Source organism: Arvicanthis niloticus, chromosome 2 (assembly GCF_011762505.2).
Source record: "Arvicanthis niloticus isolate mArvNil1 chromosome 2, mArvNil1.pat.X, whole genome shotgun sequence".
NCBI lineage: Eukaryota > Metazoa > Chordata > Mammalia > Rodentia > Muridae > Arvicanthis > Arvicanthis niloticus.
In genome coordinates, this window is record NC_047659.1 from 50,014,768 (window position 1) to 50,040,138 (window position 25,371).

The following is a 25,371-nucleotide window of genomic DNA, read 5'->3' on the forward strand; positions in this document are numbered from 1 at the left end:
GCATAAAGAACTAAAGGAAAAGTTGATCCTTGCCCCCAAGTCAACAGAACACAAGTACTGCAGATGAAAGTGCTGGGTGAGCAGTCTAGTCACAGCCAGATGACACACAAGAAAGTAAGGTACCAGGGCCAGGCACTTGGACTTTATAGATCCACAGATGACACTAAGAACGGCTATCACCTGTTCCTCTAGGTAAAGCTCTGGGGCTGGGAGCTATGGTGGCAGCCATCCATACCCTTCCCTCCCTAGCTTCTGCTGTATTAAAGTAAAGAACCAGAGGCACAAGAAAAATCTAAAACTAAGATTTTTACCATCCTAGCAAAAAACTTAAAATCTCAATGTAGGTGAATATTGATTTGGGGGTACAGTGTCTTAATGAAAACACAAAATTTACTTCAACTGTGGAGAACCACATTTGCTACACACTGGGCTAAACAGACAGTTGAAGCTATCTAAGGAACACTGGTTCCCAGTGAACATCCAGACAGTAAAGAAGTCTGCATTTTTTGTAAAAACAAAAAAGCAAACAAACAAACAAAAAACAACAAAAAAATCAATAGTGTAGACTGAGAACATACATTTTGATGAGATAATAAATGCATAATTCTTTTCATGCTTTCAGGGAATATCTTATTGAAAAGATGTTCTGTTGTGGTGACTGGTCAGTAGGTCAGTAGGTCAGTTGGTTGGTTGGTCGGTCGGTCGGGTAGCTGGTTGATCGGTTGGTCAGTTGGTCGGATGGTCGGTTAGTTGGTTGGTTGGTTGATTGGTTGGTTGGTTAGTTAGTTGGTTTTTCAGACAGTTTTCTACTATGCAGTCCATTCTAGCCTTGGAACTGTCCTGTCTGTAATCCAGACTAGCCTGGAACTTGCAATCTTCCTACCCCAGCCTCCCAAGTCCTGAGATTACAGACATACAACATCATGCTTAGCTGAAAGACAATTTATTAAATGGCACAAAATCAAAGAATGTAAAGGTTTTTAAAATTCATTCAACATCAAGAATAGAAATGTAATTTATGCATTTATGCACAGAGCAACTTCAGCCATCTTTCGTATTGTTACATACTAATTCTATTCTGTGCTATTTTAGGAAACTTATAGGGAATGCTGCAAGCAGAAAGAATGCAGTGCTTTTTACTACTACGTAGAGAAGTCACTAGGCAGTAGAACACTCTTAAGTTCCTTAATAATATCTGCAGCAGAGCTTCAGAAACCCTGACCAACAGATTCTTTGGTATAGTTTTTACTTCTTCAAATACTGGATAACACATTGTTATACATCATTATTACAGTATACTTAACCATTTTAAAGTACATTAGATAAAGGAAAATGTTAGTAAAAATCTAACCTTATCAAATGGTTAAGAGCAGAGGAGACATGAAATACTTACACAACTGATACCTAAGTTCAGATCTTGCCTCTGCCACTTACTGTGGGACCTCACATGAGTTACTTAACTTTGAATTTCATTTTTTTTTATCTACAAGATGGAGATAAAAATTATCTATTCCAAAGAATTCTTCTAAGATGAATATAAAAGGTCTTAAAACAGGTTGGATAAATATTAAGTACTCAGTAACAGTTCTGAACCATAGGAAACTAACACATCAAAGTGCCTCCAATTACACTGTTACACATAGTCAGACATTTAAAACAAGTAACTCTTAAGCAATAGCCCTACAAAATCTCACATATACGATATATAATCTATCTGCATGCTAATCTCCTAAATAGTAAAATTAATTTTCTATCACAAACTGTCACAAATTCTCAACTTATGAGGTTTTTATTATATTTTGCAGTAACTGTTATTCATTGCCTGAAAATTCTAGACCAAACTAGACTAGAATGCATTACTACATACTATAGCAGAATCACTTCTAATTTTATATCCAAAGCTGGCTTTATTTGAACACAGTCAAGAAACAGTCTCCATAAAGCTCATTTGTGAGATAAAAAAATATTTTGAGAAATGAAAGAATATGGCATCATATTGAATATAAAAATAAGCACTTATTAGAAGACAAAAGCTTTGATTCATTTCTCTTAATTAGAAGAATTAAAGAGCTGTACATGTCTATATATGTGCACATAAAGGAAGGCAGAGAAAATATGCAAATGTGGGGAGAGGACCTTCATAGTGCCAGACAAACGGAGAGAGCTTTAAGCTACTAGAAGTGATCTGGGCTTCCTAATTCTTAACCCTGTACTGCTCATAAAGCATTCACTCCTCCTCTCCGTTTCCTAGGTAACAAAGGTCTCTAGATTTTACTGCTCACATAAACTCTTCTTCCCAGACTGATTCTCTCCCACTTTTAGAGCTGAATTTAAGTCAACTGTTTCCCAAATTATATTTTACTCCTATAAAAATGCTCTAAATTTGAAACTCAGTATTAACTGAGATCTTGTGATCTTTCTTTAACAGTGATTCACTATAGGTCATTGTTCTAGATTTTGAATTTATTTTAAAATAGTAAATGTATATAAAACTAATTTAAAATGAGCAGTGAATTTTGATAGTAAACTTAGAAAATGAGGGGAAAAATGCATATCCCACAGCTGAAATAGAATCAGTCAAAATGTTATATTTCTTTCAAGTTCTTTACATGTGCAACATTACACACACACACACACACACCACCTCTTATATATAAGATCAGACCATATGCCCTGTGTAACATTGTATCTACTTTTCTCTCAGTACTGGACCAGCATTCCTCACATCATTTTAAATTTTTTAAATTTTAAAAACTATTTTTAAAGGAGTTAAAGATTCTCTCCTTCCATTCTGAACATTCTGGTGTATTTTTTCACTATAAATACTTCAAAGTAAAAAAAAAAAAAAAAAAAAAAAAAACCAATGCAGAAGTTAAGAAGGAGTAACTGGGGTAAGAACTGATACTATGCATCCTTGCACCCATGTCCTGAGCTGCCTATATGGGATGAGAAAAGTCCTTACTATCGGCAGCTGTTCCATATCTGTAAGAAGTAAGTTGAAGGGCTGCCGTCTCTTGCTGGTGATAGGTTTCTACAAGACCCCAGACAACAGCCAGTGGACTGTGATGGATTCTAGAGTGTGATAACAGCGGTTTCCTGAGGAAATAGCTACAAGAAGCCAATTCTGCTCCTATCTAGGGAACAGCTTGCTCAGACCCAGTTTTAAGAATATAGCCATATATATAGTTATTATGTAATTTATAAAGCATACAAGCTGAGTGGATTAAAAACTGAGTGGAGAGAAAACAATGTGTCAGAAGGATAGAAAGTTATCAAATAGCCCTGCAAGAAGTGTCAGTGCTGGGGAAGAGGCCCAGGGGCAGCGCTTACACCAGGTCCTGGTTGGACCTCCAGTACTGAGAGGGCAAAAACAAAACAGGAAAAGACATGGATGAGAAAAAAAAATAAATTTTATGATATCATTACAAAGCAGAAGATTCCTAGGAAGGAAAGAACTGGAAACAACTAAAGCATAAAATGGAATGGAATAGATAGAAATATAATACGTACAACCAAACGTACTCTGCTTCCTCACAGTACTCTTATTTTCAAAACTTAAGTGACACATTTCAAGGTGTTCTTCCATACAAAAGTAATCACCAATAAAGCCGCCATGAGTCCAAAAGCACACTGAACACAATTTTGCATTAATTTTATCACTTAGTGCAGCATTACTTCTCTCGTGCCTGGCAGAGTGGCTTCATCCATGAGGAGAGCTTATAGAGTTCAGTTTTACATCAGTCTAAACACACTACGATGCTGAGTAACCGTTTAGTAGTTCACATTCTCCATGGCACGATGGCCTCCCTCTTTCGACTCCCGGTCCTCTCAGGAAATTAAATGAGATCTGTGTTCTCTTCCCAGAACAACGTGTGAATACACACAAAACTGTACAAAGGCATTTCCAGAGGCCTCTGGACTCCTTGAATCCCTGTACCAGAAGCGGGTGGGCGTTAAAGAGAACTGGTAAAGAGTCAAGAGTCATGGAGCAATTAAGGAAAGATAACTACAGCAAGAACTTTACCACTCTGGGCCACACTGGTCTAGCTTTTCCGTCTCATCTCTGAGTACTAAAGGAGACCCTCTCCCTATCCATAATGTCCCTTAATGAAAGAGGCCCCTGACAAGTCACTGACTTCTCACATCATACTGATGTACAGCGTGGAATCAAAAATGTAGACTTGGTCTCCTCACTGTCTGCTCAATGCACACTTAAATTGCACTTAACGACTTCAGTGAAGTTACTATGTTTTCACCTTAGAACTCATGGTTGAGCCGGGCTATTAGACAAAACACGGGCACTATGAGCTCCTGAGAACAGAGTCTCAGTCTCACTTCTGTCTCCCATGCCTGGCTCAGAGGTAGCATTCATTAAAGAGAAAATGAATGACTAAATGCATATACTAGGGCAGAAGCCCTACAGATGGCAGAACCTGTATGCAGCCTTGTATTACCACAAACAGGTCCTTATTAATACTAAACATTCTTTCAGTTGATCACTGGCATATGTATTTTTTTAAAAAAAAATTTGGTAAAACTTCTTTGAGCTGTGTCTTAAAACTTATTCCTAAAACACAAACTAGCTTTATATTAATCTGTTACCAGAGCAATAATTAACAATCTTTATTAGTGAACAAGTGGATCTTATGGAAACAAAGCTTGTGCTGGAAATAAATTATAAACAATGTGTTTATTGTATAAATTACAACTATTTCCAAAAGCACTAAACTTCACAAATTTCACAACTGGAACTTAAATGCATTAAAAACTTTTTTTGCAATAATTGCATGGAAGATGGAAACGAAAGCACTATTCCAATATACTAAAGGTAATTGCTGCATCTACTGCTCATGTCATGTTGATGTATGACTATGAAACAAAGGTCAACCTTCTGCACTCATACATTATCAAATTTGAAAGCACAATATTTGATTCTGACCAACCTTTAAACTGCCCACAATGTGTGTAAAAAAGAGATGGAGTTTTACCTTAGTTTTCCAAAAAAGAAAAATGAATCCATGTTTCGGAAGCAGAAAGGTCAAGAAGTCAGTGGCAAGGTTAGATGTCAACACCATGAATCTCACAGTGTCTTAGCTTATCAACGAGGTCTAGTACAATGATTACAAGCAAAAATTGCTATACTAATGAAGACAAAGATCTGAAAAATTAAATAGTCCAGGCCTCCTGACAAAGGGCAGTACTTGGTGGGCAATAAGGCAAAATTAAGGACATAAATCACTCTTTAGAGCTCATAAAACTTCTCAGTGCACAAACGGTCTGCATGCCCAGGGAACGGACTACCGAGGACAGAAGTGGCAGCTGCCATACCTCTCGCTACTCATTGGGAACACAGTGGCCTGAAACTGAGCTTCCTGATCAGAAGACAGGTCATCATTTCTCATGTTCCTCTTCTAACTTCGCACACACTACGACCCTGCTGACATACAATTCAGTAGTTGTGTGGCATATTGGATCCAAAACTAGTGTTTGTTGGGTAGACAAATTGGTCTTATCAGAGTCTACTAAAACCTGAACGCTTCTGCTCTCTCCATCAGTGGCCAGCAGGAGGGGAGAGCAGAGAACAGTAGAAAGAAAATCTCTGCTTTTAGCAGACTGTGGTTTATTATTATATTATTTGGGGTGGGAACACATGTGTGAAGTCCATGTGTGGAGGTCAGAGGACAATACTCCAAAGTCAGGTCTTTCCTTCTACCATGTGGGTCCTTGGAGCTGAACTCAAGTAGTCAGGCTTGGCAGCAAGAGGCTTTACCACTGAGCCATCCTGCCTGGCTGTTGCTTTGAAATAAGCTGAACTACAGGAGATTACCATATTTAAGAGAAGAAAGGTGTCATGAACAATCAAAAGGAATTCAGATCTTCAAAAACCAAAAGGAAAATGTGTGGAAAAGAAAAAGAATACACAATATTCAATCAAAATAGGTCTCAAGAATATTGATTTTATTCCAGTTTATATTCAATTTCAATTACAGGACTCAAAGTATTCTATTCTGAAAATCCATATACTGTAGCTATGTGAACACACAGTTGAGAATATGTTTATTCCAAGTATATTTGATTTCTCTGAAAGATTGTTTTTATAAAGCAAACCACTACAACTAAAAAGCGCTCACCTTCAGAAGGTAAGCAAAGCCTTTGGAATTCTTGCTAATAGACGGTAAAAACATGAATAGCCAGTTTCAGTTTTCGGAAACAGCTTATAGTTCATAAAACACACATTAGAACATCTTAAAAGCACAGGATCCATTTCCCTTTGCTCTGTTTTGCTCCGAGGCAAGAACCCAACTATAAAATCTATATACTAGCCTATATAGTGAAAAAGGAAATATTCTTAAATTATCTTGCATAAAAGTGTGTATGTGTATCTAGGCCCCACTAGATCCAAATGTCAAAAAGTAGAAATGTAAGTTCTAAGCAAACATCAAATGGGTTAGAAACAGGTAAGTGAAAAATCAATACAGAGCCAGCACTCTAGCAGCGGAGGCAGGCTGATCTCTGACAGTTTAAGGCCAATGTGGTCTGCACAACTCAAGGTCAGCAAGAAATACATAGTAAAACCTTAAGTTTTACTATGAGTTTTACTTTGAGTTTATGTTTTACTTTGTGTGTGTGTGTGTGTGTGTGTGTGTACTTTTATATATAGATATCTTTACATATCTTCCTAAGAAGCAGGAAAAGGATTGGACTCAAATGATCTTACTAGCAATTCTTAAAGTAACAGGCTCTTCTGAGCATTGGTGGACTCTCCCACCTCATCACATGTGTTTAGGTCATCTCCAGCTTAGTTATTAACCCATGTTATTGAGGCTCTCCTATGTCAGGCACCAAGAGAACAAAAACAATATATCCTAGCCCTCAATCAGTGCTTTGGGCAAGTTCTCCCGCTCTAGTCCAAAATCCATTATTCATAGGAATTTCAGACAGAAACAGCACACAAACCTCTTGTGTTAGCAAAGGCAAGTCCATCACTTAATAATAAATAGGAATCTAGGTTTCTGGCTATTCTGATGTAGCATGTCTGTGCCAATTACTGATTTACTTTGGTTTGAGATCAAGAGGGATATAATAACTAAGAAACACAGTCTATGTCCAGTATTCATGAGAACTGAGAAGCAGGCCTAACAAGCAACCAGGTGCCGCCCACACAAATGACATGTGAGATACCATACAAGCATGAGAAACTGAAGGGCTTTATCCTAACTCCCTCAGCTACCAAAGGAGTGTGCATAGGTAGTAAAGAAGCATTCTTAGTCACCATGTTTAAATCCTATTTGTAGCTCTATAAACCAGCTTTAGGAAATGAATTCTGTCTTCATGTGGCACTGTGTCCCTGGAAGAACTCTAAAAGAGTGCATGTGACTATACCTAGAGCATAAGCCTGACCAACAGGCGGCATTATGTGCACCAAATGCCCTGCCTGCAACACCCTTCAAAGCAGACTAAGAAATAGTTATTTCCATGAAAATAAGTTTTTCTCAGTTTTCCTAAAGCAAGAGCCAGGGATCTGGTAAAAGCCTTGAGTAGCTAAGAATTTGGCCTCTTTTCATTGAATTCTGGACTGAGGGAAGTTTTGAAGAACACTTTTTAATCTTCTCAGAGTGCTTCCAACATTTATCAGTTTTGATGCCAAAGAAAAAAAGCAGGGATGACCAATGTGTTACTGAACCCACCTGTCACCACTCCTTGGTGATGGGGTGACATCAGCAGGCGACCATGCCCAGCTTTTATGCAGGTGCTGCAGACACACTCAGGTCCTCGTGCTTACTCAATACTTTTCTTAGCTCCACTTCAGCAATTTTAAAAAGTATTTTACTTTTACATTGATTTCATTTGTGTGTGTGGACACACATGTGCCACTGCAGGCATACAGAGGTCAGAGGGCATGTGTCACAGCAGGCACCCAAAGGTCAGAGGGCATGTGTCACAGCAGGCATACAGAGGTCAGAGGGCATGTGTCACAGCAGGCACCCAAAGGTCAGAGGGCATGTGTCACAGCAGGCACCCAGAGGTCAGAGGGCATGTGCCACAGCAGGCATACAGGGGTCAGAGGGCATGTGTCACAGCAGGCATACAGAGGTCAGAGGACATGTGTCACAGCAGGCATACAGAGGTCAGAGGACATGTGTCACAACAGGCACCCAGAGGTCAGAGGACATGTGTCACAGCAGGCATACAGAGGTCAGAGGACATGTGTCACAGCAGGCATACAGAGGTCAGAGGACATGTGTCACAGCAGGCATACAGAGGTCAGAGGACATGTGTCACAGCAGGCATACAGAGGTTGAAGGGCAACCTGGGGAGTTGGTTCTCTTCTTCCTCCATGTGGACCTCAGAAATCAAACTTTGGTCATCAGACTTGGCAACAGGTACCTTTACCTGCTGGGCCATCTCTTGGGCCCTAAAAATTTTAAAGGTAGTAGTTAAAAAAAAATAAGTAGAAAATGACAATTTGTTTAAATAAGCTGAGACAAATTAATTGCCTATGGATTGATGCAATTCACTAAGGTTTTAATTTGGTACTTATTTTAATTTTTATTGTTTCAAAGACAACTTTTCCATATTTATAACAGTCTAAATTCAGAATATTTTTATTTTATCTGTTGGCCAGTAGTATTAAAATACTTAGAAATTTAATAAACTTGAAATAAGTCAAATTATAAAAGGTCTCAATTCATAACCATTTCTACACTGATTCATCATTACTTGGTACTTGAATTGTTTTTTGATAGTTCTTTCATTTGTGAACTGTACCTAATGTCTTCTACAATTTTTATACCACATAGAAACATTTTTTTTGCTAACTTCCTAGAGCAGTTCCATTGCCCACAACCACTCAAAACAGCTGTCTGCCTCAGTCTACCCTTCAAGTGATACACACAAAAAGCTAACATGTTATATGGTAATTAAGGTAGGTACTGTGAATTGGAAACAGAAATAAAGCTGTTAAAGAAATCATAAACTTATTAATATTGAAACAGTGAAAAAATGTGGTTCAATATAAATAGTCCTTCATTAAATCTGACTTGGCTCAGATGCCCACTATCCCTGACCTAAAACTGACAATCATCATTCTGGAACTCAGCATATATTACTTAATGACAATCATTACATAATTAAAAATCTCTCCTCCCTCTTTCTGTCCCTCCCTCCCCTCATCTTACACACAGACACACACACACACACAGAGCTACAGACTTATTCTACTGTGAAGGTGTGTGTGTGCACAATGAGTACATGATGAAAAACCCATAGTTTAATAAATAAAGTTTCCAACCTTGGGTTCCAAGTGGTGCTACTCCAATCCAACAGCTACATATGAGCTTCTTCAGTAGCTACATAAACAGGAGGTATTTCAGAGGAACAGTTTGAGAAATGTAGGTGACTAGAAGAAACTTTGCATATATGCAGCACTAAAAATAACCTATGTATACTGAAAGTATGTGTGCAGTGAAGGGGAGGAAGCAGTGACTAGTTGTAATGCAAAAAAAAAAAAAAAATGTGAGAGCCAACTAGGAAGACAGCTGCACCGGACTTTATCAGTCAATCCAGTGACTCAGACCCCCTCTCAAACATAAAAACACTGAAGACAGCCACAAAGGTCTGAGGACACACTGCACAGAATGGCTAGGAAGGCAGCATGATTGGAGATAGAGGAACCAATTTAAAAGGTGGCTTTCACGCCCTGAGCTGACAGAGGCAGGAATTAGAAAGCAAACAATGATGATTAACAAACAGTAAGGCTTTGGGAGCTGAAAAACAGTTCCGCAGAAGAGCAGAGCTTAGCATGTATGAGGCTGTGGGTTTAATGCCAAAGACTAAAAGGAAAGTCATCATGTCATCTGCTTACAATCAGATCTCAGACCTTCTACGTGCCAATATAGGCCTCTGAGAAAGCTGCTTATTCTCCCTACATCTTGTTTCATTTCCATACTTAAGATACAAAATCTCCACAGGACTGTTTCCCCCCCCAAAAAAAACAAAACACACATATCTACAGCAGGCAGCATGTTGTTTGCTGAAACAATGCTGATTTATTATTAATAGAATTCAAATGAAATGGAAAAATAATAAAAATGTAAAATGTTCAGAGGAGAGCAAGGCACCGCAGTTCATGGGAATGATTCCAAGCACCCAGGAATCTGGGTCACAGAGTCAAGACCAAGCTGGGCTATACTGCAATATTCTACTGGGGACATGGGGAAGAAGTTGGGAATGAACACTTTGAAGACAGAAAGAAAGAACATATTTTAAATTCTGGCTTGAATACTGATGCTCTTTGGTGAAATGACACACTAGTTTGAACAAGTGTTCTTTTTAAAATATTTTTTAAATACTGACTTCACAATGCCATGGTAGTAGGTGGTTAAATACATAGCTATGAAGCCAAAGAAACAGACCAAGCTATGTCCCGTCCAGCAGGGCAGTAAACAGGGTCCAGGGAGATCACCTGAAAGAGAATGAATGGGGGAAACAGGCAAACACAACCATGGCTTTTCTATAGCTTTTTCTGATCAAACCATAATTTTAACTTTTTCACACAGGGGTTATATACACATAGAGGCAGGATGTGGGGAAGGGGATGATGCAGGAACATAGGTGTTCAGGGGGAGTACAGATATCTTCCAGAACAGGGTATCGGCTGGGTGAAGGTTCAGGAAACAGGCCACTATGACTCTATGATTCACTTGTTTCTTAAACTGGTACTTTTCACCAAGGCTACCTGTCCACAAGGTCTATGACAACTAGTTCTTATCCAGGCTAGTAAATTTCCACCAAGGCTGCCTGTTTACAAGATCTTATAGCTTATCTGCTTTAGAGTCAGTGTTTTTTCAGAGACCTAGACTTTGTGTTAGCAAGCATGTATGGCTGACTTAGGCCTATTGATGATTTAGGCCTTCACTGTACAAGCAAGGCTGCTTCTGACAAAGCTAGAGATCTAATATTCATAGACAGACAGTAATTATTACATCTCTGGGCTTGATGAAAGCTCTCAGAGAATGAGTGCACAGAATATGAGCTGACAATAAGTGGAAGCCAGAGAGCTTCAACATTTAAAGATGGCAGAGAAGTCGTCAAAGGATGCTGAAAACAAGAAGCCAGAGAAGGTAATGGTAGTGCATATCCAGAACCTACAGGATAAAGGTGTCTCAAAGAAAAGGAACATTCAGCCGAGTCAATCTGCCAAACAAGAGCATGAGCTAAATACTGAGTAGTCCCTGGATTTGGCACATTATTCACATGATAAATGAGTGGCACTGCTAGGCTCTCTGCATATAGATAGAAGGGAAGCAAATTGTGAAGACAGTTGATAAGAAAACAAAATATCCTGCAGTGAGAATTAAAAGCGAAGACAAAGCGAACCGATACAGGACTAAAAGGCAGAGGGCTGACTTCAGACAGGGAGAAGGGGAGTCTATCTCTTAAAAAAACTAAGCTGACCCCTGAGGTAGAAAGGGCAAAGCACAGCCACAGCACTGAGACAGAAGGGTGTGGGCAGACAGAGAAGCGAAGCCCTGTCTGCAGGCCACACTGAGGACTCAGTGAGAGGGACCTAAAGCAACAACATGCTGAGCATTTGTGAACAGGGAAGTTCTCCCTCATTTACACTTATCTTAATAATCAGAAATGTGGAGTCTCATTCACTTCAGCCATCGTCTACTATAACATCAGAATAAGATTTTCTGTTTTAAAATACACCAACAATTACCTATCTGTTGTGTTATTTTATTAAGCTCCTTTTAAGATTTAGATTTTTAATTATGTGTAACTGTGGGGAAGAGAGTGCACATTAGGCTTGTGTCCTAGGAGGCCAGGTTTAGAGCATCACATCTGGTGGACCTGAAGCTACAGGAGGAAGCGAGCCACCCAAGCTGGGAGCTGAAAAGCAAACTCTGGCATTCTGTAAGAGCAGTTCTCATTCTTAGCACTGAGACACCTCTCTAGCTCCCCCTTTATATCCCTCTTGGGGGGATGTTTTTATATTTTGTTGGTTTCATCATTAAATCCCATTTCTCTGAGGTACTCATTTTTGAAAAGTGCACATCAGATGTTTTTAACAAGACTCAACAAGGTGCTACTAACACACACACACACACACACACACACACACACAACTTGTAAAATTTACAAACAAAAAAGGTTCTATGAAGCTGGAGAAATGGCTTAGTGGCTAAGGGGTTCTTCCTGCTCTTGCAGCTAAGTTTGATCCCTAGCCCCTATGCGGCTGCTCACTGCCATCTGTAACTATCTTCTCAAATAACCCAGGTATCTGACCTCTACAGAACCTGTCAAGACACGTGGGACACAGACATTTGTGCAAGTCAAACATTTATACTCATAAAATAAAAATAAACACATCTTTTTATAAAAGATTATATTCTAGTTTCAGTTCTCCATTTCTTTACTCTATCACTGACATGTGCATATGACATTAATGCAGAAAACTTCTGTTCAGAGCAACTGAATTGAATGTTCATAGTTTTCTTTAATTTCATTGTCTACCAAAAAAGGATCTATGGCCCTTCTATATGTCACAAAGGTTTCAATAATAATAGTAATAAATTCTACCATGTAATCTAATATCTATTAATTATCTAGCAAGAAAGCTAGGTATAACATATAAATTATTTTTAACTTCCTAGTACCTATGGAAAACATATTATTCTTTTCATTTTACAGATTAAATAAATGCAGAGAGGTTAAGTAAAATGTCCAAGATTGCAAAGCTGACATTCAAGTCCAGTTCCACATGCTTGAATTTACAGGCACTAAACTAAAATGACTCAGAATATGAACAAACTGGTTCTTTTATATATATATGTCAGATGAGGTATTAAATCATAAATATAAACCTTTAAATGATAATATGCATATTTAGTTTAAATAAACATTCAATAGCCAAAAGATTAGCCAGACACACTATCGTAACATGTCTCCCTCATGATGTAAATTCACTTCAGTTGTTTCAATATAAGATACATAAAAGAAAACTAGAACAAATTATCATATTGTGTTTAAAAATAACTAGTCTACATCAAAAAAATCTTCCCACCTGATGCTTGGTAAATATATTCAATCTAGTGAGTTTCATTAAATTTAACTGCCTTGTCTTTAAAAATGCATTTATTTGTTTCTCAAAGTTAAAAACTACCTATAGCTTAATATGTTTCAAAATCAGAACAATTTCACTTCTGGTTAGAAACACTAAACCTCTTATGTCACTGATTTTGAAAGTCTAAATGAAAAGAAAAACATCATAATTTGCTATATATTTATTATACAGTGAGTTCTCCCTACCAAGATTTTTTTTTCAGATAGCCAAGTCATCCATCAAGACACTATGTGAAGAAGTCTAGATATTTAACAAAGAAAAAAACGCTTCTAGGTCATCTTTATTTTCCTTAACAAAACACACACACACAAAAGAAAACCATTTCTATATCATCATTATATTACAAATATAAATACCAAGAATTCAAGTACAGTCAAGTGCAGATGTATTTCCTATTAATATGTAAACATAAACTAACTATATACATCATGTGCCTTTGGCCCAGTTGTAAAATAAAAGACATCAAAAGAAATACTGCACTTGACTGTTTAGTTGCATTCTTACTGAGAATTCGTACCAATGCATATGTAATTAAGGTTACAGCTTTCAGCATCACTTAATGTAAACACCTAAATAGATATTTCCTTCCCACTGGCAAATATCTCCAAAGTTAAAATTTAATGATGAAGTATTCAAAATCTTAATTATGTTTCAATTGTTAAACACTATGGAAGAAATTATTCCTAGCCAAATTTATTCCTATGTCAAAATGGGTATTATTTACAAGTTATACATGTAGAAAACAATTTTTTTTAAACTTTAGAATGCACAAAGTATCTAACAGCTATGTCTCTGCATATTAACTGATACCACGTGCTTTTACTTTCAGTACCTAGTGGTAGGGCTTGGATACACTGAACTTGCTGGGCAATCTGAATATAAATAACATTAAGCGTACATCTAGAAGGCAAATTTTTCTTGAGTACCACAAAAAAAGCAGTAACTGACATCAACAAGACTACAAATATCCAGTTGAAGGCACATGGAAGGATTTACTACTTTGTCACCAAAGATTCTTCACTTGGTTCAAGATTAGATACAGAATCAGCTCTGAGAACAGGTGACTTGGCTTCACTTGTTGATGTTTCCTCGTTCTCTGTCTCTTCTTGGTTCTCTTCTGGCTCCTCTGGACCAGATGTTTTTTCAATCACTTGGCTTGTCTGCTCTGTAACTGGTATTTTGTCATCTCTCTGCTCAGTACTATTATCAAAAACATCTTGTTCTTCTAAAGAGTCTGAAAAGAGAAAAAGACATAAGACTTCAGGGATATCCAAATGTCGAAACTGCCAAATAAGACAAGCCAAAGATAAACATACAAACATGCTAAGAAATGGCAGAATGGTCTAATGCCTTTTACATTTTCTGTGATAAGTACTTCACTCTATAGCATATCACTTAGGAATTAGTATAACTGAATAACTGAAGGAAATAAGCTAATACTTTAATAATTTCATATACAATAGGCTTCTAAAGATAAATCTACAAGCACAGTGTCCAAAACTCAAGACCTCAACAGAATGAAATACTCTTAAGTGTATTGATTTGTGAGAACTTGACACAAACTTGAGTCACCTGGGAGAGAGAATCCAACTGAAGAACTACCTCCATGAGATTGGCCTGTGTGCCTGTGGCACTTCTTGATTACTGACTGATGTGTGAGGTCCCAGGTCACTGTGGACAGTGCCACCTTTGGTCAAGTGAACTCGGTTGTATTAAAAAAAAAAAAAAAGTAAGTTGAGCAAATCCTGGGGAACAAGCCAGTAAGCAGCACTCCTCTGTGGCCTCTGCTTCAGTTCCTGACCCAAACCTCTTGCCTTGAGTTCCTGACCCAACTTCCCTCAATGATGAACTGTGACCAGAGAGCTCAGAGTTATAAGATGAAAGAAAACCTTTCTTCCATGGTTTGGGTGTTCTATCACATCAATAGAGAAACCTAACTAGAGCAACAAGTACAAGTCTAGAAAACAAAACAAGCATACAATCACCCAGGTTACTGAACAGAAAATAATTTTTCTTATACCTAAACAAAACTGTAAGCAATGTATACATGTATACCTTTGTGTATATACATATATGCACTAATATATATGTAGTATGTATGTATGTGTACGTAGGCAGTACTTTCCAAATCTTATATACATCTCTATTATTCAGAGATTAAAAACCGTCAAGAGCCACGTTTCCTATCTGTGTATCTCATCTCCCCTTGTCCCTGTCTAAGCTCTCACTATTTAACTTAGGGACTGGAATATGCTGCATACTTTAGTGTGCTAAGACAAAGAAAAGGGTTTTCTTCCTTCCCTCTATAAACAGAAAGTTGTGTTCTTAGTCCCTACCTGAAAATCTACTCCCTTTAAATTCTATTTTTGAGTTTTAACTTAAATCACTTAATAATTTAATAACAAATTTACTAACAAAACTTTCTTTAATTCTTTAAATTTTAAAAAATGAGAGAGAAGAAAGGAATAATAAAAGCAGAGATGCTTTGACTCTCCTAATTTTCAAGTCAGAAATAAAAACTTAGCTTTAAAATATTTGTTTCATTGTAAATTAATATTCTTGCTGGCAGAAAAAATAATTAAAGCACATGACCTTAGCAAGGGCAAAATTTCCTCATAAATGTTCTTTATAGATAAACTATAAATGTTACTGATACAAACAAAACAAATCTTGGGAGAAGGCCAGCCTGCTTAACAAAAGATTCTAGTTAAATGCCTTGTAACATAGTCAAAATTTTACAAAGTAAATAGTTTTGCAAAGAAATTATGTACAGTATGCACATAATAATATAGAAATATTAGAAATCCATGATTTTAGCATACTAATTTAATAAACACAAATACTGCTTTTGTCAGAACTTGTAAAATATTTTAGAAGTATTCTCTCCTTAAACAAATATCCTGGACTCCAGTCTACAGGATCAGCTACAACTACTTTCTTCTTTTACAGAATAAAAGCCGGAGATTTCAGTTAGGGACAGCCACATAATGATGTCTTACTGTATGACAATCCAAATAGCTGATCACAAAACATAGTCTGGAGTGGTCATAAATCATACGGTGACACACGAGTATAGGAATCCTACCTTGTTATAATACAGAACTTAAATGGCATTGCTGCACTACTTGAAACCGTAACCGAAACCCAAAGAAAAAAAAGTTTTAAGTCACTCAAGTTTCAGTAAATGAGCAGGGCAGAGAGGAAAAGCAGAAAGAACAAAATGGAACTGTGAATATATACAAACCATTTCTGCTATAAAAGCCAACAAGGTCTTCTGCAGGAAACTTAGGAACTGCCAACCACTTGTAATACAAGCCTCACAGAACTTAGTCACAGAATTTTAAGAGTCATGGTTTTCCACAACTCTTCTAGCCATAAAGCAGTACGTACTTGGCGAGAACTTTGCAATTTGCTTAGTAAGCCTTCTGAAACCAACCTATTAAGTCATATAAAATGAAAAAAAAAAAAAAAAAAAAAAAAAAACAACCAAACACCAAAACCTAGTAATATAGGACACAATTCACAAACACAAAGTTTAAGTGAACAGAGGCACAAATTGTAAGAGAATGATACAATAAAGGGGTCAATGTTCAAAGTTTATTATATTAAACTTTATTAACTTCAAAACTTTACCAAGTCAAAGACAATTTTAAAATTCTAGGTTTGTATAAAAAAAAACTAATACAAAAAAATAGAACCATACTACTAGAAATTTCAAGTATCTATAATACATGAATTTGAAGAAATACTGTATATCTCAATTATTAGAAAACATGACAGTTTCCAGTCAAACTTATATTTCAGGAAAGATATAGAAAAGTAAAAACTTGGTAAAACCATGACTAGGGCTTGAAAATAACTGACGTGTCTATTTATTTATAAGGATTTGTCTTCCCTTGGGTTGATCTGTAGAAAAACAATCTTGATGGGAACAACACACATACATACACACATACCCTGGCACATGACATGCCTATGACACAATGATAGGATTTGATGTTACAGGAAACTATACAAACAAATTCTAAATGATCAGGTACATAGTAGTAACAGATCTGTAACAATTTCACATCTAAACATGAGAGCATTATAACAAGATCATGTATTAACCAGGAACCAAGTAACCAAAATACTTATTTCTATGGGAACATCATTTGCCTAGTCTAACAAAAAAAAAAAAAAAATGGGGGGTGGGTTGTTGTTTGTTTGTTTTAAATGACGCTGAAAATTAAAATAGTTTGGAAATATAAAATACACTTTAAAAGATGTTAGTACTTGAACAGAAGACACCAAAAGACTAAAACTCAAAATAGTAACCTGAATGATCTAATTATATATGAAAGAAAAAATAATTCAAATTAAGTTTAGCCTCTATAATACAAAACAAACAAACAGCATATCATAACGTGATAAAACAAAAACAATACACACTCTGTTTCATTCCCCACTCCTATCCACTAACCTCCATTCCAATATTACTAAGAGAGCAGTGTTCTTCCGCCAAATAACAATTGGTAACTTAATGTTCAGACTAAGCCTCAGTTCAGCTAGACAATTTAAACTCAATACTGAATGTAACTATTTTCACAAGATTTGTCAATATATTTAAGGAACAAAGACATGAATTCCACCTCAATTCATAACAATGACTCAGTTAATAATTCCACTAAATGATGACCAGTTTCTAAATATACATTAGTGTGTGTGTATACACTAAAATTCAAAAGACAGAGTACTATTTAGCTATTAATCAATGATTAATAATTCAATTAAACAAAGTTTCATTAAATGTCAATGAAATGATTCCTTATGATATTCTGTTATATTCAAAGAATCAGTGTCTAGTCCAATCATCATCAGAGAGGCTTCCTCCAGCATCTGATGGGAACAGATACAGAGACCCACAGCCAAACATTAGGCAGGGCTTGAGGGAACCCTACAGAAGGTAGGGAGGAAGGACTGTAAGAGCCAGAAGGGTCGAGGATACCAGGAGAACATGGCCCACAGAACCAATTAAGCAGGGCTCACAGGAGTTCACACAGACTGAAGCAGTAACCACAGAGCTTGCAAGTGTCTGTGTGCAAAGCCCTCTGTTTACATGCTGTAGTTGTTTAGCTTGAGGGTTTTGTTGGACTTCTAACAATGAGACTGAGGGTGTCTCTGACTCTTTTGCCTGTTCATGAGACCTTTTTCCTCCTACTGGTTTGCTTCATCCTGTCTTGATATGAGAGTATATGCCTAGTCTTACTACAACTTGCTATGTTGTGTTCAATCACTATCAGTGTAAAGCCTGATCTTTTCTAAAGGGAATCAGGGGGGGAGGAGCAGTGGGTGTGGGGAGAAGTGAGGTGCTGAGGGACTGGGAAGCTATGGTTGTGATGTATTATATGAGAGAAGAATAAATTAAAAAAAAAAAAGTTTCATTGCAAAGCAATGAATGACCTAAAACTAAACCATTATCCAAAAATGATTAAAAATGAGTCCAAAGATAAAATTATAACTATCTAAAACAAACTACAACAATATACTATTCAGAAAGTTCAACATAAATAAAGGTTAAAGCTGGTGAGAAGACTGATATTATCAAATAGTAAAATTTCCTAAAGCATAAGAGAAATACTGAAAACAGAATTCTTATTCATCCAATATAACCTAACAGTAACAGTACTTTGCATATAAGAAAAAAATAGGTATCAAATTACCAGACAAACTTTATATTGTATAAAGCTTACCTAATTTTTGCCAATATTGAAGTCATGAATTTTCATATTACCATGTGAATACAAGCTAATTTTAGTTAAGCAATTACATGAGCTCTAAACAAACACAACTAACTGAAAAATGGAAACAATATTTTTTCAAACATAATAGCAAAAAAAGAATCACTAAACTTATGCAAAAATGTAGCTCTTGTTGCTCTGATTATATCTGTAAACAGAATGCTACTCATTTAAATAGCATAGTATTTTGGAAAGCATTTTATTTATCATCATCATTATTAATAGTATTGGGGTGGTGAACATGCCACAGCATGCCTGTAAAAGCCAGAGGCCAACACTGTGGAGCCTCTCTTTCTGCCGTCCTGTGGACTCAAGGAATTCAAACTCAGATTATCAAACTTTCAAGGCAAGTACTTTTACTCACTGAGTTATCTTGACCCCCATTTTGAGGGAGAGGAAAAAAACCAATTAACCAACTTTAATGTCAGCAGAGTTAATTTTTATGTATTATGTATTATATATTATCATTTAATCATAAAAGGAAATAAAGAATTTAAAAGCAAATCCTTTTGGTATGCCATACCTAGTACAGTTTTAGAAATAAAGCAATTAATTTCCCTAATTTTTTGTGGTTTTGTTATTTGTTATCTAAGTATCTGGATGTAGAATTCTAGAATTAAAAAAAAATTAAGGAATAACAGTAATCTCTTCTAAGTCTCTGCTGAAAACTTGCCAAGATTCCATATGCTGTTTTAAAATATGATTCAGAAATTTTAAAAAACCTTATCCTAAATGCAAATTCTTCTACTACAGAATCCAAACAAAACTTAACTGCAAAGACACGTGCCATAGACTAGGAGGAGAAAGCAAGTCTTAGTTCCTGATCCTTTATATAAATGCTTGCTGGATATCTGTTGAAAGCAAACTTCAGAAGGAAGTTATCTTTTCAGAGTATTTGTAAATCCAATAACATAATCTGTACAGTTTCTGCTATCAAGAAGCTATTTCAATATGTTTAAAGACACAAAATGAAAACAAAATTGTCTGTCCAGTTCTCAATTTTCTACAACAGTGATGAATTTAGAAATCAGAGTTTTAATCTCCCAGCTACATTGGCTATTAGCACAAAATAGATGACTGAAAACACACTGTCTTATTTAATAGCTCAATTTAACTACATGGTGCATCACCGTGTTTAAAATAAATGTAGCTCCCTTTGTTCATCAGAAATACTTGGCATCGTTTACTATAGGATCCAGCTTTAGACTGATACTGTATCGTAGTGTAACAATAGAAGTCTTGGAGAAAAGTTTCTGTCTTCTGAAGAACCAAAAAGAAAAAAGATGGCCAGCCACTCTGATGGATCCAAAGAGAAGTAAGAAAAATTACTACTTTAAAAATGTTCTTAATGAAACAAAATTGCTGCTTCAGCTTTTAGTACTATGGAGTCATCAGACCCTGCTTCAGGTTTGGTCTTCACCTATTAACATTACCTTACTGGGGTTCACTTTGAGCCAGTTAGACTTCATTCCGGAGATTTCAGATAGAAAATGAGCCATCTGAGGTATTGTTCCTCCTAGATTAGATGAGAAGGAAAGGTATAGCTGTATGTTGTTTGCTAACTATCCATCTTGACCTTAGTAGAAGAAATAAAAAATAGGACCCATTATCAAGATTTATATTTTGTTGGCTTTTTTTTCCTCTTTGAAAAAAAAAATCAAACCAAAAATACTATTGGTTTTCAAGCATTAACTTTAGCTTTCATAAGCAAGGTTACTCATGGAAAGGACTTCAGTGTTTCCTCTAGGCATCTTCAGTATAAAATCCTTTATCCTCAGTTCCAAGAGGCTACAATGCCAAGGCAGATGATTTGCATGTGTCAGCATGCAGCTCAGAGCATGACTTAAGCAAAAGAAAAAGGTTGACACTGTGTTTGGAGTTGATGCTGCAGACTTCCAGATGAAGATGCATTCACGCAGCGTTGGAAGTACACAGGCTCAGTCATAGCTGTCTGTATTCACGTTCACATTGATACTTGTTAGTAAGCCAAAAGCCAAGCCCAATTCCACACTTATTTCAGGTTCATTCTTCAAAGTTAAAAAAAAAAAACCCTTGAATCTCATACTAACCTTGTGATATCTAAAATATTCATTGTTTCACATAATCCAGCTAAAGCAATTTAGATGCTTTTATGAAAGTAAATCAAACATATGTAAATGATAATTGCTACTAAATTTGTCAATTTCCAGTATTTTTTTACACACTAGGCATAGCATCACGATATTATGGTCTATTTCATAAGTTTAACCATCCTCATAATTTAGAACTGAGTAACAAAAAAGATTAAGTGAATACTAGTAATAAGAAATAGTTGGCAGTTTTCTACTTCACCTTTTCCATTTTTTTCAAGAAACTTCCTTAAGAATTCCTAAGCTAGAGTTGCAAAATGAATTCTAAAATATAAGTTCTGATAAATCTTACTTCTACATAATAAAGCGGCTCCTTTATCGCAGGCAATGTTAAGCTCATGGGCCTCGAATAATAAACTGTCCAAATGAAACACAGTGTTATTAACTAAGTTGTCTAAACATGCAAAGATGACTTCCCAGCTCCTAAGTTTCTTGCTTTCTGGTCATTTCTCCCAATTTGAGTGGAAGACACACAAGTATTCTACCCACACATATTCTAAATATTTTGTCCTTGAAACAGTTGTTTCAAAATGCTTGAGTTAGATACATCAAAATGATTCCAGAGAAGCATCACTAGTCAAGTCTCTCAAACTTTACAAGAGTTCATTCCAATGCCAATGCTTAACCAACGGGTGCTAAACACTGCTGATCATAACATGATCTGCATTTGAAAACTGAAACACATCATAGCAATCCCAGAAGAAGCCATCATAGCAATAGCTGACATGTGCATGCTTAAGAATCTGATAAATTAATACACTGTCATCTTTAATAAATATTGTGCTTATATTATCAGGCTACACACATTACCAAAACAAACACTTTAGTTAACATAATTATACCTTCGGTAAGCTGGCTTTCTGGTGAGGGTACACTTTCTAGTAACATGGGACCAGGTGAACTTGAGCCTTCCACTGCCTGCCTCTTCTCAAAATTAAACTCTGGAAGCCGTGGAGCTTGAGGTCTCGTTTTTCTTGCAGGATTCAAGAAAAAACAGTAGGCACACCGAAAAGCTGCATAGAATTTAAAAAAATCAATCAACCAAATTTCAAAAGTTTATCAGACAACTCCCAAGATTACTTTTATAAGTAGCCAGACTCAAATTATAAATTTTTGACATGAATTTATTTGACATGCCTTATTATATAATAGGTATTCAAATCAACATTAATTTTAAAGCATTTTGCATAATTACTATGAAAATATAATTATTAATTTTATAGAAAAGGTATAAAAGGTTAAATAGCAGTAGAATAGCAAAATTATATAAATAATAATTATTTAAGTAATTGACTAAACTTGCATCACTAGTCAATAAAATAATTATATATTTTGAAATCAAGAATCTTATTCAAGAAAATATATTATGTTAAATTTCTGTAGCATAATTTATCATGTGAGCACTTAATAACAGCTGCATGTGAAAATAATTGATGACCTTAACTGTAAACACTAATGCTTAGATCTCACCCCCAATAATTAATTCAGACTCCCTGTAGATAGTAGAACATCTGAGAATAGCTGGCCTAGAGGCTGTGCATTATAAGAAAAAACTTGAGTTATCTTTTCTGCTTTGTTTTTAGTATTAAATAAGGAGACAGTGTACCTGGTAAATATGTACAGGCAGTACCTAAAGAAACATTACATGGGAGTGGACGAGAATGATGTTTCAGAGTAAAACATTTAAACCTAACTATCCATAAGTCCTTACCAATGTATTCAAATTCTTCCTTCAAAGCCATGCCATTGTGAGAAAAACACTGCTGACATATGAGGGCATACCTACACCACAAGGGAAAATAAGACACCAGTTACAAATACAGATAAAGCTCACCAGTGAGGCCACTCAGCTGTACCATAATAAATGAATGTTACTAAGTCATTAACAACCAGTATGAAAGGTAGTTTAAGAGTTGGTATAGAAAAGTGACAGGGTGTTTGCTAAGCATATGCAAGAACCTGAGTTCTTTCCCCAGCAACTAATAAATAAATAAAAATAAAATAAACACAGGGCATAAAGCATTTAAGTACATACATACATACATACACATACACACACACACATACAAATAGATGTGTATATATGTATGCATGTATACATATAGACATCTGTATACCATTTATACATGATACTAAAAATAAACTAAGGAACAGCTGAATATACCCTAATTCTAATCCACAGAAACAAGTTTAGTAGCTGAGGGCTTGAGAAATGGCTCAGCAGTTAAGATCATAGCATATGCTGCTCTTCCAAGGACTTGCGATTTATTACCAGCACCCACACCAAGCATCTCAGACCACCTGCAACTACAGGTCCAGTGGACTCACGCCTCTGGCTCCAGTGTGCACCTGGATTCACATATGCATAATAAAAAAATATTTTTTAAAAAAACCTTTTTAAGTTCAGCAACAGTTTTCTCAATGATTTATTCCTGGGGATAATGGCTTCCAAATTTGTGATTAGATAAGACTGGAAATGATAGGGACCTTCTTAGAGATTTATAACAAATGTTATAAAAAATTAAAAATTAAAAAAAGCCTTAAAGAATCTTGTAGAAAATACATTTAATTCTATATAATTGAGGCAAACAGTAAATTTTTATACAATATGGTTCCTGTGCAATTCTTACTTATCAGTAACACTTAAATATTGTTCTCATTTTCTATTCTCTAATCAGAACTCAAGAGATTCTTGGCTTAATAGAATCATTTATTCCGTTTTGAATAATATACAACTTATATAAACATTTAGTTAGTACAGCTATCCAACATGTCCTCATGAATTGTTTTGAAAGTCTACATACTGATAAATGTTCTCCACACTCATAACTACTGTCCTAGAATTATATTAAGGACCAAGTAATATAATAATCTGAGAAACATTTGAAAATTATTAAGAGCTAAATAATGCAAATTGTTTTCATAATAAATGGAAGAATTTCCATCACTACCAATAAGAATGATTCTTATAAAAATCCATATAAAAATGGATATAAAAATCCACTAATAATTCAATTTCTCTAATATGATAGCAGAACTAAAAAGTACAAATATAAGCCAAACATCACACACACACACACACACACACACACACACACACACACACATGCACTGGCCCATGTTTTTTCATGTTCCTTAACTACTAGCATCAAAACATTACCTGTTCTGTGGACCATCACCAACTAAATATTCAACAATTCTATCCAGAGCACCTCGTTCTCTGGGGAGAATGGGTCTTGCTAAAGGTGGACCTGGAGGATGAAGGCCTAGCAAATAAATAAAAACACATAAAATTTGTATGTATAAGATACACAAGATTTAATTCAACTTCCAAAGTGGTCTAAGTATGCTAGAACATTTAAAAGATTTTAACAAAGCAACAAAATACTCTTATAAATCTCTGTATAACATTAAATAGTCATTAAAGCTACCATACTATAGAAATATACTACATATGTACTACAGCAAGACCACCAACATGATTCATTAGAATATGAAACTATGTAGGGTTCTTTACTAACTAAATTTTAAAATAGCCTACTCCTAAAAGCCTATGATACTAATTTGAAGACTTCCACTTAGGACTCAGAGTAACAGATCAGCTTATCTTCCCAAAAGACTGTGAGAAATATTTTAAGTGTGTGAAGAATTAACAACACGTGTGTCAAGCAATATAAGTTAAATTTCACTTACAAACAAAAAACCAAGACAAGCCCTTGCAACTGTCCAGTCTTTTTTGTTTGGTTTTTGCTGTTTTTTCCTCTACTAACTTCCCATTATTCATTTTACATCCCAATTGCTGCCCCCAGCCTTTTTATACAGACAATCTGTAAGCAGAGGTAAGAGGCTATAAACTCAGAGGAACTGTAGCTGTCTCCCAGAGTTGAGAAGCCAGCACTAGAACTCTGGGGAAACCTATGCAGCTCAAATTCACATAACAGTGCAAAAGAAAAGGGTTGACATGAAGGGAAAAAAAGAAACACCTTCAGAGAGACTATCAAAACACTCAGCAGATTATAGATTGGCCCATGCATCCTAAAGAAACTATCTGAGAATAGAAAATTTTCTTTCAAAAAAAATTAAAGGAAACAGTATTCACAGAATGACTGCCTATTTCCAAGAGTTAAAGAAGAAAAGCATGAAAAAGAGGGAGGAAGAGGAAGAGGAGAAGGAGGAAGAAGAGGAGGAAGAGGACGAAGAGGAGGAAGAGGAAGAAGAGGAAAAGGAGAAAAAGGAGGAGGAAGAAGAAGAAGAGGAGGAGGAAGAGGAGGAAACATTTCTGTAAAATTTACAATGTCTGGCATTCAAAAATACTAGCCATGTAAACAAACAA

At 35.9% G+C, this 25,371-nt stretch overlaps 1 protein-coding gene across 5 annotated transcripts in view; it reads right to left on the bottom strand.

Annotated features, from left to right (window-relative positions):
- Window positions 1–13,391: 13,391 nt before the first annotated feature.
- The window catches only part of Lnpk (lunapark, ER junction formation factor), a 64,163-nt gene continuing 52,183 nt past the window's right edge, over window positions 13,392–25,371 (bottom strand). For 3 of the 5 annotated variants that reach the window (XM_076928918.1, XM_076928919.1, XM_076928920.1), the window contains 5 exons: window positions 24,199–24,304; window positions 22,750–22,820; window positions 21,881–22,051; window positions 20,343–20,425; window positions 16,719–20,205 (listed from right to left, as the gene is read on the bottom strand). In XM_076928918.1, coding sequence (XP_076785033.1) covers window positions 20,020–20,205; window positions 20,343–20,425; window positions 21,881–22,051; window positions 22,750–22,820; window positions 24,199–24,304 — 617 coding nt within the window. In that variant the 3' untranslated portion in view covers window positions 16,719–20,019. Of the gene's footprint in view, window positions 14,364–16,718; window positions 20,206–20,342; window positions 20,426–21,880; window positions 22,052–22,749; window positions 22,821–24,198; window positions 24,305–25,371 lie in introns of those variants that run through there. The other 2 variants (XM_034495051.2, XM_034495050.2) reach the window with 2 other exon arrangements.